General features: G+C 39.7%; 2 protein-coding genes across 2 annotated transcripts in view; both read right to left on the bottom strand.

Moving 5' to 3' along the window:
* Positions 1-516: 516 nt before the first annotated feature.
* LOC307031684 (P2Y purinoceptor 4) lies at positions 517-6,526 on the bottom strand. The gene is made up of 3 exons (XM_079668981.1): positions 6,289-6,526; positions 5,915-6,048; positions 517-3,210 (listed from the first exon to the last, which is right to left on the bottom strand). Exon 3 carries the CDS (start codon positions 3,158-3,160, stop codon positions 2,066-2,068), a length of 1,095 nt encoding a protein of 364 aa, XP_079525107.1. The 5' UTR covers positions 3,161-3,210; positions 5,915-6,048; positions 6,289-6,526; the 3' UTR covers positions 517-2,065.
* A 3,144-nt stretch (positions 6,527-9,670) lies between these two features.
* The window catches only part of inppl1b (inositol polyphosphate phosphatase-like 1b), a 34,822-nt gene continuing 23,122 nt past the window's right edge, over positions 9,671-21,370 (bottom strand). The window contains exons 7-28 of the mRNA XM_079667990.1: positions 21,272-21,359; positions 21,076-21,153; positions 20,724-20,861; positions 20,160-20,274; positions 19,968-20,068; positions 19,766-19,868; positions 19,464-19,660; positions 17,716-17,833; positions 17,458-17,554; positions 17,222-17,360; positions 16,390-16,489; positions 16,132-16,220; positions 15,324-15,405; positions 14,362-14,451; positions 14,150-14,263; positions 13,980-14,068; positions 13,806-13,893; positions 13,163-13,315; positions 12,681-12,762; positions 11,215-12,010; positions 11,019-11,134; positions 9,671-10,638 (exon numbers count right to left, since the gene is read on the bottom strand). Coding sequence (XP_079524116.1) covers positions 10,545-10,638; positions 11,019-11,134; positions 11,215-12,010; positions 12,681-12,762; positions 13,163-13,315; positions 13,806-13,893; positions 13,980-14,068; positions 14,150-14,263; positions 14,362-14,451; positions 15,324-15,405; positions 16,132-16,220; positions 16,390-16,489; positions 17,222-17,360; positions 17,458-17,554; positions 17,716-17,833; positions 19,464-19,660; positions 19,766-19,868; positions 19,968-20,068; positions 20,160-20,274; positions 20,724-20,861; positions 21,076-21,153; positions 21,272-21,359 — 3,067 coding nt within the window. The 3' untranslated portion in view covers positions 9,671-10,544. The remainder of the gene's footprint in view (positions 10,639-11,018; positions 11,135-11,214; positions 12,011-12,680; positions 12,763-13,162; positions 13,316-13,805; positions 13,894-13,979; positions 14,069-14,149; positions 14,264-14,361; positions 14,452-15,323; positions 15,406-16,131; positions 16,221-16,389; positions 16,490-17,221; positions 17,361-17,457; positions 17,555-17,715; positions 17,834-19,463; positions 19,661-19,765; positions 19,869-19,967; positions 20,069-20,159; positions 20,275-20,723; positions 20,862-21,075; positions 21,154-21,271; positions 21,360-21,370) is intronic.

The following is a 21,370-nucleotide window of genomic DNA, read 5'->3' as shown; positions in this document are numbered from 1 at the left end:
TGAAGGCTGGTTACTTATAGTAAAGAGTTTTGAGATACACTCAGTAATTAACTTCAGTTTTGAAGAGATCAGAAATTACTGGCAACGTAATTTGTGTCTAATCATCCATTGTTTGCAGACAATATGGAGCAGTATATCAAAACAGTCAACAACTCTAATGAAAGTTAAATATCTGAATTTTTTTAGTGTTCCACATTGAACTATATCTTGTGTATATAGCACTGTATAATGCAATCGGCATTATCTCATGTCCTTCTGCTTTCGCATGACTCCCTCATTCTGACTGATTGAAGATTTCAAAATAATTCTGCCTGCACTTCTCCAACATCAGATACACTGCACGTCTGCACCTATTCAGTAACAGCAAGCAGTAGTGCATGCAATACTCAGATGCTTTACTTAGTATTTAAGTAATACCACACTGTAGAAATACTCTACGAAATATCCTGCATTTTTAAACTTTAAATATAATGAGGAACCAAAAATAAAAGTACTCATTCTGCACAACAGCCCATGTAAGAAAAGTATATATTATTTTATTGAGATATACTTATGGATTATTATTGTTATATGTTCTCCTATTCATCTGAATCTTAAAGTTAAGTGAAGTGATCAGATAAATGTAGTGGAGAAAAAAATACAATATTTCCCAGAATTAGTACAGTACAAGAATATAGGACCAGCAAAGGGAAACACTCAGTAAAAGTACTTTAAAATTGTACTTAACGATAGTAGTACTGTCCTCACTGAAAGCGAGCTGTGTTAGTTTCAGTCTGGCTAAACACATGTATTTAAGGTTTTCAGAACTGGCAGATATGATGCTGTACCTTAAATTCATAGATCACTTTACATCACTCTTTTCCTGAGTGTGAGTTATAGAAGAAGAAGAACTCAGAGCTTAGTGATATCACAAGTGATTTTCACCCAGGCAAGAGAGGAAACAGTCATTGCATAATGTGATAATGATACATTGCATATAGTACAGTTACTTATTATCTAACACTTTATATTACATATCTAACTGTCATTACAAAGATATCTTCAAAGACAGTGCTCACACCAAATATCACAAGCACAACATGTGACGCATAGCTTTATGAATACATCTGCTACAGCATTGGTTCATACAGTATGTCAACAATAAAAACCAGTGCGGACGGAGGCAGAAATGCTCTGTAATTAAGTTTTGAATGCTGCTTTCACATGTTGCAAAACCATCAAGAAAAAAAACGGGCTTAACATTCCATGTATCAATCCCAAAGGTAAAAGGGAAAATAGGAAAATTGCTTATCCCTCGAATGGGGCGTGGGTGGTTTGAAAAGATATGTCTTGTTTAGAGCCATCTCTTTGCTTTTACTCCACAGTCAAACAAAAGACAGCTGCGAAAGTTGAAGGACAAAAACAGCTGGGACCCGGAGCTGAACTGACCATAGCTGCAGTTTCTGGGTAACATACTGACATTGTTGATACAACAGGAAGGATTGCCTCATAATTTCCTCATTTCTGAGGACATAGCCAGAGTGTCTGTCATCTTTGGTCAGAAATTAACTTTAATACTTAGATCAGTCATGGTCAAATTGATGACAACAATTCAGTTACTATAATTTACTTTAAGGCACCTGTGAACAACTAACAAAGTTGCTCAGTTTCTGTTCCCATAATTTAAAAGTAAAGATTTCTTCTGCCATTTTATACTGCTATTCTTTCTATCCTCACAAATTACAGTATACAGCAGCGTGAATACTGTCTTTCATAAGTTGTGTTTTGACTTAAAATCCAATTGTGGTAGAAGGGTTGTAAGTAAGGAAAGAGTTCACACTCCTTCCCACACAAACACAGTAACCTCAAAAGAGTGAGGGAAATTAAAACATGGTCTTTATGCCTGTTGAACACAGGCATTACACAACATTGATGAATTGAAAGCATATACTGTAAGTAAATGGTACAGTAAACTAATTATCTTCTACATTTTTCAGTGCAAAAAAAAGGAAGAACAAACAGGCCACAGTTTGAGCAGTTACAAATGTTCGAAGACAAATACTTCAGATTCATGCAATAGTTCCCACTATTTCTCAGAATCTTCACTGGCTTTAAGAGCTGTGTTTTTATATGCCAGAGCGATGTCATGGTGATTTTTCGGCCGTGTTTGTGAACGTTCAGTTGTATGGTTGCTCGTCGTCTGTCTTCTTGCTCTCAGAACAGACATCATTTTGGACCGGTAGTGGTCCCCAGCCATGAAATACAGGATTGGGTCAATACAGCTGTTGATGCTGGCCAGAGGCCTGGTGATCTTGTAAGTAAAGTTGACAATGTTGAGGAATTCACAGTCAAGATTCAACACACGGGAGGTGTAGTAGAGCGTCCGTGTGATGTGAAATGGAACGAAGCTCACAGCAAACACCACCAACACCACGATAATGAGTTTAATGGACTTCTGACTTGTGGCGGTGCCCTGCTGGCTGGAAGACAATCCCTGTCTGGGTCGGCACAGCGCCCGCGCCATCAAGCAGTAACACACCATAATGACCAGAAACGGGATGCCAAACAGGAGCACCATGACCACAGAGCTGTAGTCCACATACTCCTCAAAGGACCCTTGGCTGGTGGTGTCATGGCACAGGGTGTCATTGTCCCTCCTGGAGGTGGTGACGAAGATGAGGTTGGGCACCAGGCACACGCTCACCACGGCCCACACCATGCCGCACACCAGGTGGGCATGGCGGGACTTCACAAGGGTCAGCGCCTTGATTGGGTGGCAGATGCCCAGGTAACGGTGCACGCTGATGCAGGTGAGGAGGAGGATGCTGCAGTAGAGGTTTGCATAGAAGAGGAAGCGCACTATTTTGCAGGCGGCCACTCCAAAGGGCCAGTGACTGCGGTTGGCGTAGTAGTAGATCAAGGTTGGCAGGGAGAGGACGTACAGGAAGTCGGACAGGGCGAGGTGGAACATGAACACGGTGCTGGGGTTCCACGGGCGCATCTTCAGGAACACCCACAGAGCGGTGGCATTGAGCACGAAGCCCACCACAAACACCAGGCTGTAGGACACAGGAAGCAGGATGTATTTGAACTCCTCATCAAAGCGACAGCTCGAGTTGAATATTGTGGTGAACACCGACGACTGGTTGTGCGATGCAGGGCTGCTGATGAGTGTCTCCATTGTGATGCAACTTCTCACTGCAGCACTTTCAAGGCAGCAGGTGACCGATCCTGCAAAGCAAGAGAACAACTCTGTGACATCTACATTTCATTAAACTCAAGCAAGTATTCATGAGTGATCTGGTTCTTGTAGTTTTAAATTTGTGTTGTTCTGTCTGAGTTTTCTTGTTGGGCTCTGAGTTGTGTGTATTCATATATTATCAGTGGTGTAAAGTAACTGAGAGCATTTACTCAAGTACTGTACTTAAGTACAATGTTGAGATACTTGTACTTTACTTGAGTATTTCAATGTTATGCTACTTTTTACTTCTACTCCACCATAATTCAGAGGTAAATTGTGCACTTTTAGTCCACTACATTTATTGAATACCTTTAGTTACTTAAAATATTTGGATTAAAGGTGTGAACTATGATAAAAAAAAAACAGAAACTGTGAACCCCTAGGGTTACGTGGGTTCACGTGACAGGGGTTAAAAGGGGAGTGATTTGTAAAATATCCAAAAAGAAAAATCTGCTTACAGTTCTCTTTCAAATGGGTGTTGAAAGATGAATCCATAGATCTCTTCATGTTGCTCTCAAAGTGCACCAGATTGATGCTTTTAACTTCAATATTATTCCCGGGGGAGCATGCCCCCGGACCCCCCTAGAGGAGGTTAGGTCCCCCCACTCCACTTAAATCATGTTCACAAGGATAGGATACTAAATACATTTGCACACATCTTGTGTCCATATCTTTCTGTTTTGGTGGTCATGCCACACCGTGCACATGCATGCATACGTGAGTCATGGTAAGATATCTGGATTAAGAGGTTGCTTTTTCTTTGCACAGAATGAAAGAAAGGCCAAATGAATGGGCTGTGAATTTAGTTTTTTGACACCATTTCAGCCCAGATTTACAAACTCCTGGCAGGACAAGCTCGAGCTCAATTCTCGCACTGAATTTAAACAAAGTGAGTGAGGGACTGCAATATAAGAAGGAAAGAAAGAGAAACTTTAAAACTGTTCAATTGTTATGATGTGTAAAGACTGATATCGTTCTATAATCGGCTGAAACTGTTAAGTCATGATGTGAAACGGTTAACAAAGAAAAAGGGAAACCCAAGCTGCTGCTACACTTTATTTTATTTATCTAAATCAAGCACTTTAAGATGCACATCTTTTCAAAAGCTATTTTATTTATTTTCTCTATTTTATTTTTAAATGCAGCCTGAGAGGAACATTACACATATCCACAGTATTTACTGTATATCTGTATAGTTCAATGTTAATTGACAATAAATATTGTTGTTTTTGAATTGTACTTTCTTTATTTGATTGGCAGTCAGTTGTTGATTACATGCAGACGTTGATAATGCTGCAGGCTACTTCAATATATATCACACTAATTCATAAAGCAACTTAGACATTTTGATGTTCCGGACCTTTGCATGGGGAGATTTTCTCTAACTGGACCTCGTTGAATTTTAGTTGAATACCCCTGCTCTATGTGCACCAACAGTATGACCTTTAACTCAGGTGAACTGAGAACATCCTGATATGGCCTCCCTAACTTCCAGAATGCTCCTTTCGGTATCACCAACCTCACCCCCTCCCTTTCTCCTCTCTCTTTGTTTAAATATGCAACCCAAACTCTATTTTCTTTCACTCTGCAGACTGTATGCTCTCTGTATGACTGACTCAACTTTCTTGCAAGAAATAAAATATGACAAAGACGGCTGAATGGTTTGATTCTCTATCCACATTTGTCCGACAGCGGCTCAGTCAGTACGGGCTTGGACTGGGAACTGTAGGGTCGCCGGTTCAAGTCCCCGACCAGACCTAAAATATGGAGTGTGGACTGCTACTTGGACAGGTCCCAGTTCACCTCCTGCCCTGCCGTGGTGCCCTTGAGCAAGGCACCAGACGCTCCCCGGGCGCTGTATAATAGCTGCCCACTGCTCCTAGTACTAGACTCCTGGTACTAGGATGGGTTAAATGCAGAGAACACATTTCACTGTGTGCTGTTAGGGTTTCATCCCTCCCAAGAAAAAAAAAGAAATCCCACCACAGTTCTTTAAAGGCAAATAAATGTGCAGATCAAAAACGTCAAACATTTTTGAATATTGGATCACTCCAATATTGAATGGTACTTTTTCGTGAATTAGTTTTTTCATGTACTATTTTTGCTTGATTATACATTTAAGTAACATAGTATTAAATACATAGTGTTTTTGTGGTTGGAAAATGCATCCTGTATTTAATTAAAGTAGTAATGCCACTGGGTAAAAAGACTATGTCTTTAATACTATGTTACTTAAATGTCTAATCAAGCAAAGTATTATATTAAAAAAAAAGTCAGGAAAAAGTACCAACATCCACTTAGGCATAGTCCCATGGAGTGTTAATAAGAGTAATACAACAAAATAGGAGGCTTGATATAGTATTCCTAATAGTTGCCATTATTATAGATGCATGTACATTTAACTTGATGCTGTAGGAGGTTATGTTGGAGCTATTCCTGTTTTTACTGTTAAATAACTTCTAACAAAGTGTAACCATTAACTAGCTCTAAAAGGAATTGAAAGTAAGCTAAACGTTTCCCTTTGACATAGTGGAGTAGAGTTACAGCGATAAAGTGAAATACAGCAGTAAGAGCTTCAAAAGTACTTGAATAAATAAATACACTTTCCACCACTGTTTGTTTTTGCAAAAATCCATATCCACCTCGGTCACACAAACATAGGAACCGAGTTCTAGTGACACTTCGGATACTCACCCCAAACGGGATCCTAAACACGGGGCTGGCGTCAGGCTGCTGTCGGTCCCGTCGCTCCAGAGAAGTCGTCTTCACTTTTCAGCCGGGATCCACTAGCTGCTCCTCTCCCTCCGTCGTCTTCGTCAGCCGTCCAGCTGGAGCACATTGGATACGCACTAAAAGTTATTTTTCGGTGTAGGCTAAGTCTTATGGGATGGGTGGGGGCACATGCAGCTCTACGGTGCACTGTGAGGCTGAAATGGGAAGTCACATTGCTGAGTGGACAAAACTACCGCCCCAAAACAGCCTTAAGTGTGTAAATCACGTTCAATGTTGTGCACCTCGTATAACTGGTATAGGATTATTTACGCATTAACACAACTCCCTTATTTTACCTGAGGCGTTTGGTTACTTGGAGCTGGTCCTTGCGCTCTTCCAAAAACGACTTAACCATCAATGTATGTCCTCATTCTGGGTTCAAATGTGTGTTGCAATTCAAAGGTAATTTCACAACAGTTCAGGTAAATATTATCCCTTTTAATACTATTATATTTTAAACGTTTGGGTTCATGGCATAATGCAACTATGGAATAATCCAGCCAAACGAAGTATAAACTAGACTCAATATAGGCTAAGACACGAGGAACCAGCCCTCTACTATGGAGCACTGAATGCATAACTCCATTGTGATATTGCTATTTTAGCTTAAGTACAATATGTGAAAACGTATTTCCCTGTTATGAGTCTGATTCCCACTGGTGGACTAGAGAGAGAGAACATTAGTGCCCTTTAGGAGAGAAAACGAGATGCCCAATCAAAGGCATGTGGTGCCCTTTTAGCCCCGCCCTTGGACAGCCTCAGTTCACACCTGCTTATTCCCATGACAACACTTAATGGCCCTCAATGCTGCAATGCTATAAATGTTATTATTTGCACAGCTGTATAGTAGGCCTACAGCTGTAATTAAAAAAAAAAAGCAACATTTGCTCTATGGAGCTTTTAGGGATCTACTGAATAGTCTCTCCAGTTATCTTTGTCTTCTCAGGCTTTTCTGTGAGATTCACGTGATAAGGCGTGGATTTATAAAGCCTGGTCATAAAGGAATAAAAGTAAGGAGGTGCAATGATGGTGTGACAGATAAAAAAGAAAGATAAAGATAAACAGCTGTGATGTGACGGTAACTTAATAAGTTACCCAAAAACTCAAGTTTGATTGACCCACAGTTGCTTACAAGTTCCTATAAACACTCCAATGACCAGAGACTATAAACACATAAGGATTTAATTACCCTTTTATGGTCTACATTCAGTTAGACAAAGGAATGTAAAATATGACTCTGTTCATGTGCAAAGGCATTTTATAATGACCTATAGGACTCAAATGTGGAGGCTAAATACCTATACATATCTAAAATACTTTAAATAATTGACCCTGTTCAAGGATGTAGCACGAACATACAGTATGTGTATATGTAGGGGGGGGCGGGGGGGGGGGGTCTTAGTGGTATGTTTCTGTGCTGTGTCCATGTACTGTTTGGGTTTCTCTGGTTGAGTTGTCAAGAATGTGAGTGGGCAACGGACAAAGCCTGTTCTTCATCTGTAACCCGCTCAAAGCACATTTGCAGACCCTCACTGACTAAAATATGTACACAAACTATTTTAATCGGATTGTTAATGAAATTGTTGATATTAACTTGTTTTTCTTAATCCCTGATTTGTCCTTCTGTCCCCTGCCTCCCCAGAATGAGCACATTATTACCTTACTAGGATGTTTGACCTCCATTTTGCAAAATGATGTGTGATTTGAAAACTAGTTTGTTTGGTCCTTTAGGTAACACGGAAAAGGGTGCTGTGGGACTCTGAAATAACCAAGTGCACAGACCATAAGAATTTAATTTTTACCATTTTGAATATATTTACATGTTAATCTATGCTTTTGGACTGGAGTAAGAAGGATGTGTAATTTTACTTTATGTTTGATAATTATATGACGAAGACTATTTTGAAGTCTGAAAAATAATCTCAAGCTCAATAATCATTTACTAAAGCATGCTGCTGTTTAATAATGGACCAAATGCACAAGCCTCTGGAATTCCCTGCCTGTCAGCTCAGAGCTCACTCAGGATTTATACAAATCCTACAGTCAAGCACTGGTAAAAAAAAACTATTAAACTATTATAAACATTTTGTGTCCGTGTGTGTGCGTGTGCGTGTGTGTGTGTCATCATGGATGCTTGCTTGTGCTTATTCTATTTACTGATATAACTATTTAAAACTAAATCATTCCTTATATTACAAACATCTTTCTAGGGACTCGTTTGGGCAGTTAGCTCTGCCTCTAGCTAAATGAGTGGGTACAGTACAGCCAAAACTGGTTCTGTAAATGTCAATGTTTCTCATTTTGTGTCTTTAAACACCACCACACCTATCCATAACTTCACCCTCAACATAGACGGCTTCCCACTTAAAATCTCCCCTCACATCCGGAACCTAGGCACCATATTTGACCAAACCCTCTCCGACAACAAACACATCAAACAGATCACCAAGACAGCCTTCTTCCACCTCAAAAACATTGCCTGTCTACGTCCATCCCTCTCCCCTACTGTTGTAGAAACCCTCATCACCTCCCTTCTGGACTATTGCAACAGCCTCCTCTATGGTTCACCTGCAAAAATCAAAACTTCAATACATCCAGAACTCCGCCGCCCGTCTACTCACCCACACCCGAATCCGTGAACACATCACCCCCGTCCTCATCAAGCTCCACTGGCTCCCCATCCCCCAGAGAATTCAGTACAAAATCCTCCTAATGACATACAAAGCCCTCCATAACCTGGCCCCATCCTAACTGACCTCCTCCACAGACACGCTCCCACTCGCTCCCTCCGCTCTGCTACTGCCGACCTCCTGTCCCTCCCCACCCGGACCAACCTCAAGTCCCGGGGCGGCAGAGCCTTCTCCGTTGCTGCACCCACCCTCTGGAACTCACTACCCCGATCCATCAGAGATTCTTACTCCCTCACAGCACACAACATCACTCAAAACACACCTGTTCAACACTGCATTCAACCACTGACCCCCCCCCCCCTATTTTCTGTTTTGTTAATCTCTTTTTGTATTTTTCTTTGTTTTGTTTTTTTAATTCTCTGTCAAAGCGTCTTTGAGTTTCCTGAAAAGCCTGAAAGTCTCATGTATTATTATTATTATTATTATTATTAAATAAACAAATACATACAATCAGACAAACTGTCTCAAACCAAACGGTCTGATCCGTTAAACATTTAAAAACAACAAATCATGAAGTTTCCCCCTTTTTCTTTGATTTCTACGTTACTGGAAAGGGAGATAACATCACTAGTCAGTGAACCTCATACCTGCTGCCAGAACACAGAGGGATGTGTTTGGTCATGCCCTAATGAGTAACTACCTCAACTGAGGACTACAAGCAAAAACACAGACACTCCCACACTGAGTGGATTACAATACGTAGGGGGTATTTTAAGGCCAGATCAAGGTTGTATCATCTCTTTCTGCTGTGGTCTATATTTACCTGAGCTGACAAATACAACTTTCATATGTTTGTTCATGGATTTGGCCGTTATCTTGGTCCCCCTCAGTCACAACTGTAGTCTTATATTTACACTGGGATATCATGGTTAGTAATTCAGTCTTTTAACTTTATTTTATAGGCATTTTCGAACTATAACCTAAAAAAAACAATTGCTGTTCATTATTAAAAATGTGGGTAAACCTAGCTAGTAGAAAAGCATATTGGTAATTGCATGGCTTTTATTGTAAAACAAAACCATTAAATAGGCTTCGCCATAGAGCGAGGTGACATTAAACAACATAGTATAAGCAGCGTTAGTGCAATGAATTGGAACATATTTGAATTGTTTCTCTGTTTCCAGCCCCTGACAGCATGAAATAACACTTGTGATTGCTTAGTGACAGCCAAGAGTTGCTTTATGCACTTTACTTTAAAAAAAAAAAAAAAAAAGGGTGCACAAAACATGCACAGTGGACATTGCTACCGATTAAGTGACATGATAGCAACAGTAGGACACAGTAAACAAACTTTACAGACAATGTTCCAGTAGATATGTACAGATATTGATTGTATGCTCCATAGGTTTAATAGAGGGCTTTTAGAAGGCAGGATCCAGGCTCAATAATAGCAGAGTAAAGGAAAGCACACAGTAAAAGGGATGAAGGTGAATGGTAAACACTAGCCTTGAGTGAACACTGAAAATTGAAGGACTATATTTTTATAGTCATTGAAAATCCATTAAACATGAAATCAATACCATGATCAATATTGGTTTATGTGTGAGTAACTCAAGATACGTGTCAACGCTTCCTGTCATACCACCCACAGCTTTCTTTATGCGTCAACATGGATAGATGGCTATAAGCCGGCTGTGCAATGAGTACTTTCTGCGTCACGTTCCCTTTACTGTATTGACAAACTAAGGTTACAGTATTAATCCAGTAAATAAAAAGGCCACAGCAGTGTGGCAAAGTCCAGCGGATGTGATTGATTTTTTATCAGTCTTTCTGTCCTTTAAGATCTTGGTTATAACAGTCATTCCAGTTTCTAAATGAGCGGACTACGAGGTTTCGTACCAGCATTTTTTTTTACGTGTATTTCAGTTCCAGTTTCTGGGCAGGTTGTCGAGGATCCTGCGCCGATGTGAAGGATTTGTCACTCCTGCGGCGCGTAAATCCTCCTCAGTGATACCACTGCAGGGAGGAAAAATGGCACAAAATCAAACCTGACTGAAACTTCAATAGTTAATTACTTAGTTCGTAAGGTTCCTGTAATCACGACCAGATTTATTTCTACATTTGTGCCTCAGTTGGGCTCTAACCGACATGTTCAGTCATCCTGACATGTTCAGTCATCTTACTTAAAATGAGCATGACTGTCACATGCACGCAGATAATTTGACCAGGCCTACAAGTGACTATTGCAAGTGTCTCATTACCACTGAGGTTATCTGTAGGGACAAATATATCTTGAGTAGTCACAGCCAGCCACAATATTTGTGTCTGAAGGTGAAATGCAGTAAATAGCCTACTTAAGTACAGCTTGGGAAACATGTTATCAGAAACAATTTTACCTGAAGTAATCCAGATCATCCCAGCCATTGAGGCTAAGTCCCAGGGTGTATTTCTGGAGACCCAGAGCGCTGAGAAGCTCCCGCACGGTTTCTGGTGCACATTGGAGGACCGAGACCTGCATGGAAAAAGAAGACAGAAGTTTTACAGAGAACAAGCCACGTCTTTTAAAAACTGTCTTAGAGAATAGTGACCTACTTCTTTCTCCCAGCTGTAGCCTCTATCTCCATGCATAGAAGGTCCATTCCTATAATTTGGCCTATGGTTGAGTATAGATGGGCCTCTCTGCATAGGGGGGAAGAAGTCAACTTCGCTGAGGGACTTGGCCATCTGCAGAGCAGTGAGCGAGTTGTCTCCTGAAGGTCCAGGCGGTTGCTGATCCACTATCCAGGGCACAGAGGCCTGAGAGTGTGCTGAGGCAGGGGGGGTGTGGGGGAACGCTGACGGCACCTTGGAGGCCCGGATAGGACTGGTTCTCTCTGGGAGAAGCTGATGATGATCCCTTCTGGTTTTTTCCCTGATGATTGCTGATTGGTTCATATACAAGTTCCTCAGGTTCTTGTCTGGCAGTACGGAGTCTTGAACGTTTTTCTTACATTGGTATTTGTCTCTGGGTTGTGAGGTCTGTTCCTGGTACTGTGACATGGTGTTGCCTGATGGTGGAGGTACGGGAGATTGGCTCTTGGCTGGGAAGAGCTGATAGGAGGAGTTTGTTTGGGGTGTATGATGGTCAGTGGTTGGAGTGTACTGGGGTGGGATGGCTGGAATTTCAATCTCTGTAAAGTCTGATCTGCGACAGGGTCTTCTGTCGAAGCCCTGACGTCCTGAGATTTTTGGGAGCTGCAATGCCTCATTTCCAGACCAGATGACCTGAGGGTCCCTCAGCTGAGGGAGAGCCTCCTCCACCCTGCGTGTCACTGACACACCTTCAAAGATGAAGTAGGCTGGGTTGGTGTAGCTGCTTGCAGTGAGTTTAGGAGGAACTGCCAAAGACCTGCAATGAAAACTAATACTTTTAGAATGTTTACGATTGAGTGTTTTTGTACTAAATGTGACCTCTATTCTCAATGAATGTCTTTGCATTATTTTTTCTTCTTCTCTGTAGTGATCATATCAAAAGTGTCACTGTGATAAAAAAATGTGTTTGGGCATGTGGCTTGAGTTACAGATGGAAGATAAAATACAATCAAAGAGTCCAGCTTGAGTCATACGGCCATGATTTTAACACTACACACCAGCGTAAAAAAAAACAAAGTTAACTTGAAAAACCATTAAAAGTTTGTGGTATAGTTTTGGAAATATATATTGTAACTATATTTATAGGATTTAGGAACTGAGGATTCTTTAAAAAGTTAGTCTAACTCACTCAAGTTTAGCTTGGGTCAGTGCCATTTAACACTGATAGTGGTGGCTGTGGCTTGGGGGGGGGGGGAGGGTAAGTGGGTGTCTACCAGGAGGTCAGTGGTTTGATCCCAAGCCCTTGCAATCAACATGTCAAAGTCTCCTTGGGTAAGATTCTAAACACCACATTGCTCCAGAAGGTCTAGGGTACTCAAGGGTATGTAAGTTGTGGGAAGTTTATTAAAAAAAACTTGGGAGAACTTTTCCTTGAGAGGCGTTCTGCTGCCTTACCCTGATGCTCAGAAACATTAAGAGGTGCTCACCTGTTTATTGGGACACGTGTAGATGCAGGAGACATGTGTCCTCTGGCAAGACCTTTGCCATTTTTCTCAAAGGAGAAGCACTCTGAAAAAAGTCAAATCAGAGGAAATAAACACATTTCATAATCAGCCACACTTCCTTCAAGTCTGTTTGGTGCCTGTAGGGAAAGGCCATGCCAGTTGCCAATCACACAGCATGGTGATGTTTGTTGGAGGGTCTGACCTGGTGACATGCTTTCAACCTGCCCTGTATCACTGTCTCAGGATGCATCTGCTCAGTGTCAGTCAATCAGGAGCCAAAAGAGGAAGCGTTCGATAGACCAGCAAGGATAAAGTCAGGCCAGGGGTTATTAGGAAACCAAATAGAGGAAGTAATGGGAGACTCACGGGGGAGTCAAAGAAGTCAGGGACTGTGCACATGAAAGTTTAGTGGGAAGTGATAGTGCAAGCATGGCAGAGGGTAGGAGAGGTTCAGGCTGACGCACCATAGGTCTTCTCCCGTGTTCCCCGTCTCTCCTTGGGCACATGAACCCTGACGCGTCCTCTTATCGAACCCATCTCCTCACCTCGGTGACTCAAAAAGGTCTCAAACTGCTCAGATGCACCGGTGAGTGAGCACAGAGCCACACAGCATTCCCCTATAAAACAACATTTATAGATTATTTATAAGATCAATATGACATTTCACACTGAAACAAAATGTAGAGTGCAATCTATTCTTCTAGATGGTTGAGCGGGATTTTCTTAGACCTTGACTGACTGTTGTTAAACTATATTGAAGGTAAATCAAATTTGATTTGGAGAACTAAATCATATCTTTATATACAACACTTAGTACCTCAAAATACAGTATTCCATCCACTTTAATCTGAACATTTCCTGCTTCTCGTATAGATGAAAAAACTCTCCGTAGAAAAAGTGAATTAAACCTTTAACAAATCAATGTGCCATTTTGAAAGATATTCAATACAACGTTTTGGAGGTCAAGTTTAAATTAAATTAGCCAAATGTATCAAAATCTAATGAAAATATCTAGAATAATAGATAGCACTTGTGATAAGAGTGTTAAAATAAGACAATTTCATGTTATGAGTAATTATTAGACAAAATGTATTTGCCGTGACCAACCGTATGACTCAAATCCATCACATGACTTGACAGACAACAGCAGGTGCTGGTCCTGAAGATACTCCATGTCAGACTTGATTGGAAAAAGCTATGACAGACATAAAAACATCAAGGTAAGACATTGATTTAAAAAACAAACAAATATTTTAAGCCGTTTCGAAATGAGTCTCTAACCTTTGGCAGTTGTTTGAAGGACCAGCCCAGTTTGAGAAATCTGGGAACATCACAGCTCTGTGAATCATTCTCACTTGATCGCCGTGTATCTGCGAAGAAGACAGGAAGGAATCTTTGCCAATGTGATGCATAATGGCTTTTCTATTTTAAAAAAAACATTGTAACCATACCTTCGATGCAAGGAGAATGAAAATCAATGAAGAATTTGGCCTTGCTTGCCGTCTTCACAATGGCCTCGATGCCTTCAAGCTCTATCCAGGCCCTCTCCACACCTGACTTTGTTTCTGTGCGAGACAAAGGCAGAACAACACTGTTCACTTGATGAAGGGGTTGAAACACATTCTCTCGGTTTGTGTCCAAAAGGCAACAACAATGACAGCACCTGTTTTGGAGCTGAACTGTGACGTGACTCCCACTTGGAACGTGGCAAAAACAGGAGAGTGATCGCTGGTGAAGATGTCATCCGTGCAACCTGGACACAAATAGAACTTTATTATGAGAACACTCAATATCTGATATGTATTATAGCTAAGCATGCAAGGATATTAAAATGCATATTTCGTAAATAGATAAGCCAAATAATTGTGATTCCTTATCCTGAGTATTTTTAATTCCTCACAGATTTGACACTTTGGGGCAAAATCCTTTTTAGTTGAAAAACAAACAATCCAACCAAATGTGATAATAATAAATCATAAGTTATCCCTGCATATATACTGTATTAATGTTCTTTCTTACAAAATACTTTCTGTTTCTTTAAAATCAGGGTCCATTTTTTACACCCTTACTGTAACAGCGAGATAGTCAGCATTTTCAAATCACTAATGTAAGGGTGTTAAAGATTATCCTGAAAATGTATTTTAGGCTTTATTGTGCTAGTGATACATTTCTATATAGTCGCATCTGTAATTAAAATCATATAAATTGCAAAGCACTGTAAGGCAGATGAGCTGTCAGCCATCCTGTTTTTCACAAAATGTGACAAATGGGGATGCATAAAGTACTATTGCTACTATGCAGGAGTTTTAAAGTTTTCATTGTTTTCTGAGGTAGGAGACAGAAGCTCGGGCAGAATGAGAGGAAATTACTTTGTTCCTCCATGGACCACAGACCAGGATGTAGGGTTTGACCGTTGGTCTTTTAGGGTTGCTCTCAATTTGCAGATGGTACAAATAAAGAATTACCACAGATATCTGATTCGAGAGTGCTGCATCAAAATCTTTAGCTACTGTATGTCTAGACCTATGCACTGATATCTGATGCTCTTAGTTTATGCATGGCTTAACTATTTACTTTTCTACTAAAGAAATCTGAGCTTGTTTTGTCCCATTCTCCAGGTCTTACCATATGCTGTGCAGAAGATGTGTGTCTCTGGGTAAGACTTCCACAGAATCCGATCACACCACGATGGCACATTGACTCGTACCTACAGGAACAGATTCAGCTATAAAACAACAATGTACAACAAATACAATTGCCAGATGTAGAAATGGTATGCAAGGAATGGTGCTTTCATTCCTGTTATGTCAGACGTATCTTCTTTTTGACTACAGCTATTTTTAGGGATCATGGCAGCTGCTGTCTGTCACCTCTCTCTACAGATCCCTTAAATTGGATCAAGTTACACATACAAATATCTGTTTACTAATAGTAGAATTGAAACATTAGTTGTTCTTTGCTGGTACAGAATAAATTGCATATTTAGCATCACAGTCTAAAATCCTTGTGCTTTGTTTTAACTGGATATTAGCTTATCACGCAATTATGTTAAAGACGTTGTGCTGCCATTGTATTGACACACTTACCGTCCTTTATAAAACAATAGACACACAAAATAATTATGTTTTAAATTGATAAAAGAAACATTCAATCATTTGAAAACTCTTCATCAGGAACTTATTATAAACAAGTAAAAAGTTGTGAAGAAATATCAGTCAGGACCAAAAAAGACAGACTAACAAATGGCCTCAAATCTAAAATCCTTGAATAGTTCATGGCTTGTGTGTCCAGACATTTTTCGTCGACTACTCAGAGGTGCGGATGTAGCTTTTATTATAGGCATCTGTTCTCTTTCCTGAAGCTTAAATATTTTTTGATGGACATGTCATCCTGTTTTTCTGTGTTGCGTTTGTGTTAAAAGAAAATGACTCACTCCTGAAGTTTTGTACTTTTGCCAAAGGTAGCAGTCTCTGGAGCCCCTCTCATACCGGTAGGTGGGTGGGAACGCAATCTTCTCTTCCTCTTAACCACGATAAACAGGGATAGAGAATAAAGTCAGCTAAGCCAAAGTAGAGCCGATAAAAAAAATGTCACTTATTAACTTATGATTAATTATGGAATTGCAAATAGCTTTAAAGAGCATTATATATTTTAATAAAGAACAAAGGCAAATTGCAAAGGGAAAACTCACTGAAATTGAGAAAGGACTTCCTCTTGTGTCTCTCTCGGGTCAGCTGGTCTGCACACATGAGATCCTCAAATTCCCTCTTAGAAACATGTTTCAGGATGTCCTAAAGTGAGGAACAGAAAGAAGCAGTTACATTAATGTCTGGGGATTTTTTAATAATACACCTTGAATTACACCTAGGCATTGTGCATAATGACTTCTATTATTATTGACAATTCAAGTCAGTGAGTTCCAAAAGAGGATCTGTGACAAAGGTTCCTCTGGGTTACTGCAGGGGTGCTGCCAAATTACAGTTTGAAAAAAATGTTTTAAAAACACATAACATTTACATAAATCCAATATATTATGCAATCTAGCAAAGGTAAATCAACATTGATAATAGGCTTGTTGCCCATGTGTTGTGTGGAATCCTTTAAACTAGCTTATTTATGCAAAATCCCTTTGTGTCACCTATCCACAATGGAAAGCTAGATAGATGGATACATTCAATTTTATTATTTTAATGGCAGAGAATGTAATGCACCATAAAACTATAAATGTACAGATTACATTTTAGGTCGCCTCACTTATTATTATATTACAGCTTAGTGATCCTTAGCCTACATTTTTTTTGAAAACCCCTAATTTAAGTATATTTTGATGCTAATACTTCAGTGCTTTTACAGAAGTAACCATTTGAATGAAGAACTGTTACTTGCAACATAATATTTCAACATAGTAGTATTGCCTAAAGATCTGAGTACTTCTTCAAACACTGCCATTAAGTCAGTCTTCAAGGGTGCTAAACCAAAACAATTAAAATAGAGCAATGAATAATAAAGAAATAAAAACAGACCTGTACGTCCAAGTCGAGTCTGTAGTTGAGGTCTCCGCACCAGAAGAGATGGGAGAAGTGCAGGCTGAGGTCAAAGGCCCCGAGCTGTTTGTCCCCCAGAGAGAGCAGCCTGAGAATGTCCACAAAGTTCTGGTTCCTCCTGAACAGGACACACATCATAAGAGACAATTGTACTATTTTATGTAATACAAAGAAATGAAACGGGAGCACACACATTTAATGTTTGTTCACAATACCTTAGGACTTTCTCACTTCCAGAGGTCAGGTGGCAGTTAACAAACCCAAAAGATGTCCCGTTAAAGAGGAAAGACACACCGACTGCTCCCTTGTTTCCTGAAACAACAGAGACATTCAACATCAAACCTCCAGGTTAATATCACATTGTATTCTGTTAATCATGCACTTTTATTCCTGGCTGGCAGCACTGATACTGTACATTTTCTGTGTTTGCTCTGTCTGTATTTGTACTTGTGAGATCATGCAGGGCAGTTTACCCAAAGTGTTTCCCAGGCCAGTCTTCACACTGGCCGTGTTCACATGGCTGATGCGACTCTCGTGCTCCGGCTTCACAAACACGGCCAGCCTCATGTTCCAGAGGGACTGTACTGCCACCTAAAGGACAATGCTCCACATTACAATGAAGGACAGGAATCGTTTCCAACCAGTCAAATAAAACATAATTACTGACTTCTCAAAGGATGGGATCAATTTCTATAAAGTCAGCCTCCAAATCCAGTAGACACTGCCAGTGAAACATATATATACTCTCACATTCAAACAATCCCTCAAAACTCACCTTTTCACTCTTGCCTTCAACTCCTAATCAACTAACCCCTTGCCCTTATTCCTCCTAGCTTAGCACTTTCTACTTTTGTTGTTATTTAGTTTTACTTGCCTGTAAGCACTTTGAGCACCAGGAAAAGCGCTTTATAAATGTAATGTATTATTATTATTATTATATTTATTACATATTTGTAATAAAAAAAATACCACCATATAAAATCTGTCGTTGAGGTGATATTTTCCAAGAATACTTTCAACAAAATATCAAAACCGCTCGTAATCCTTTCATTTAGTTTCAGATGTTGCAAAAACATTTCATTTTAAGTGAACAATGTGCTTCACGCTTAATGCGCAAAATTGTCTATCAGATGTAATATTTCAAGGTTAATCGTGGGGCTGGATTCCTTTTGAAAGGCTGAAGAATGTGTTTTCATCTTTCCAAATGTACAAAACTAGAATGAATTAAGCACTGATTCACAAAAGGTCAACATAAAAGCAATCTCACACTAAAATACCAGGATTGACCCCACCATTGCAGAATGTATTTAAAACTTAATGCGGCAGTTTATATTGAAGAAAGAAAGCTCGTCCAACAGATTGCACTAATAAGAATAAATATTTTTAGAAAATCTTAGCCCCATGATTTACCGTTTTTAGCTTGAGGAGAAAACATAAATGATTTTTGAAAAAATATTTTTATTTTAAGAGTAAGATAGCTGCATTCATTATTTTAAAAAAAAATGCATCTTAGTTTGAAGAAATGTGTCAAATCTATTTAGGTAAAGTATATTAGTGGGTTTGGCTTCACTTTGGGATGTTTTCAGGATGGGCATATTTTATTCAATATATTATTTTTGCATAAACTAAAATTAATTACAAAATGAATTACATTAGTAACGTCTGTTGATTGGGTATATACATATGCATATACACATCTTTATATACATTTGTATTATTGTGGGAAACGATATTTCGATCTCTCTGTCTGTACACACAAACTGAAAGATTGACAATAAAGTTGACTTTGACTTGACTTTGACTAGATGATCCCCAGTGATGTAAATCTTATTTTGAAAATCAATGAATAATGTATCGTACCAGTAAAACTTTGCTCTAGTTGCTTCAAAAGGCAACTGTAGGACTCACAATGAAGAACACAAAAATTAAAAAATAAACAATTGGATCGTGAAATCTCATTAAGTTTACCAGACTTCACACTGGAGCCACAAAATGCTTTATACATTTTCCTTCATGCAGTCGTACTCCCTGTGACCATGAAACATCCATTGATGCGTTTCCTTTAACTATTCAATCCAAGTAATATTCTGAATCTTTCTACTGTGAAATTATGGTAGCTTTATGGATAAAAGCACTCCAAAGATGTATTGTGCAAAGAGAACTTTTTTTGCTAAAAGAATTCCAATTTGAAGTGGAAAAAAGTTGGGGAAAAAATATGTACTTGTTTGTAGTCGATGTGAGTATAGCTGCGAAGAGTTGTTTTGACATGTTCAGTCCATTCTCTCTCCCCCTGAGGGTTTTCCTGAGTCCCCAAGGCGTAGATGTCATGAGGGAGCAAGGCAGTGGAGGCATCGGGGGTGTGTCCCAAACCGCAACAGGTCACCCACGACTGCAGGCTGCGAGGAGGCGGGGAACCACCTGTGTACAAAACACAATACAATTACTATAGGAAATACAGTAAACGTCCCCCTCTAAATTCAACCTGTGTTGCCTGACAGTAAATTAGACAACATCTGTCGTTACCCATGTTCCAGGTGCCAACGAACACAGAGATCACATCAGGTTCACTCAGATGAGAGTGTCTGGTTTTCATCAGCTGCAGGAGTTGGCAGAAGGCGTCGCGTTTCTGAATGAAAGGAAAGCCACACAGTCAATTATGGGAAAGAGACAGGAGATTCCAGTCAATAAAGCCAAATATTCCAGGCAAAATTACTACTTTCCTTACCCGTGCACTCTCAAATGTCATCTCCCGTGGTGTGTTGTGGTGGCTGTCCACCACCATGCGTACCTTGGCCGGACTGCTTTGGAACTTGACAATCTGAAAGACTGGTACACAAGAATAATGCCAGCAGGAAATTAGACGATATATAAGAATAATAGAGAAATGTTACAGGAGCTAAAGAGGATATGTTCTTACTTCTGTCATGTGAGACTCTCTCTATACCAAATGAACCAGCCTTTCTGTCAAAGAGCAGCACTCCTGTGTCCACGTCCACAGAAACCGTCTGTCTGCCATACCTCACCATCTTCACCTGGACGCACCAAGAAAGAAAAAAAACGGTTTACATTTACATGGTTAGAGGTATCTCTGCAAGTAAGTATTATTTGTATTATAGATTAATCTGCCGATTAATTTCTCGAAATATTAATCGTTTCATCTCTAACATTTCAGAAAAAGTTTAAAATGTCCAAAGTGATATCTTTAAGTGCTTTCGTTTTATCAGTCCAGAACCCAAATATATTCCCTTCAATATGCTTTAAAACACAAAAGCGGAAAATATTCGTTTTTGAGAAGCTGCAAACAGAATGTTCTGCCTTTTTTGACTTACTTTAACACAATTAATCAGTTATCAGTGTAATTGCCAATTAATTTACTAATACATTGTTTTGACAAATCATTGCAGCACTGGTCAGTTGAATAATTAGTGTTAATACATGTCATATTTGATAAAAATATTAACTCTTTTTCAGCGTGATTTACCTGAAAGGAGTGGACTGGCAGCTGTCTGGCCTGGTTCTTGACGGAGGTTACGATGATGGGTGTCGGTTCAGGAGGGGGCGGGCTCGGCTGCACTGCCAGATTGTGATTGGTCACTGCATCTTGTAATGCTTTCAGTACCTTTAAGAGCAAATAATTGGCAGTATTACAATCTAACATGTTGTCCATCACAACCAAGAGTTATTTTTTGTATCTCTCACAATGAAAACATCACCATTTAATAACCACTGCCACTAAACGTGAAAAGATGTGAGCCATAGGTAGACATCACCGCATTATCATCCATGAATCCTGTGATCATCAAAAATATAGCTTTGTGCAATTTCAAACATACCTTTTTCTCCAATGAAGAAAGGAGGCTGACCAAAGCTGAAATCTTAAACAACACGCTGTCTATCTCCATCTCTTGGCCCTTATTAAAAGAATTTGAAACATAAGGCACAATGAGTTGACACATATGACTGCTGCTTTATTATTAGAAAGGACAGCTACAGCTCTTTGGAAAGCCTAATTCATGTTTTGTATCTTACCTGTGCTTTGGTTTTTGTTAAAGAGCAGCTGGGATGGTCAAAGACATTTGCCAGGGTTTCCAGACTTGAGAGAGTCAGGTCGATCTCACTGTAGATCAG

This window comes from Notothenia rossii (genome assembly GCF_949606895.1).
Source record: "Notothenia rossii genome assembly, chromosome: 3".
Lineage (NCBI taxonomy): Eukaryota > Metazoa > Chordata > Actinopteri > Perciformes > Nototheniidae > Notothenia > Notothenia rossii.
This window is presented reverse-complemented; position numbering and strand designations above follow the sequence as displayed.

What these genes read in the sequence shown, in the direction of transcription:
- LOC307031684 (XM_079668981.1), bottom strand. Translation starts at nt 3,160, where the DNA reads ATGGAGACACTCATCAGCAGCCCTGCATCGCACAACCAGTCGTCGGTG.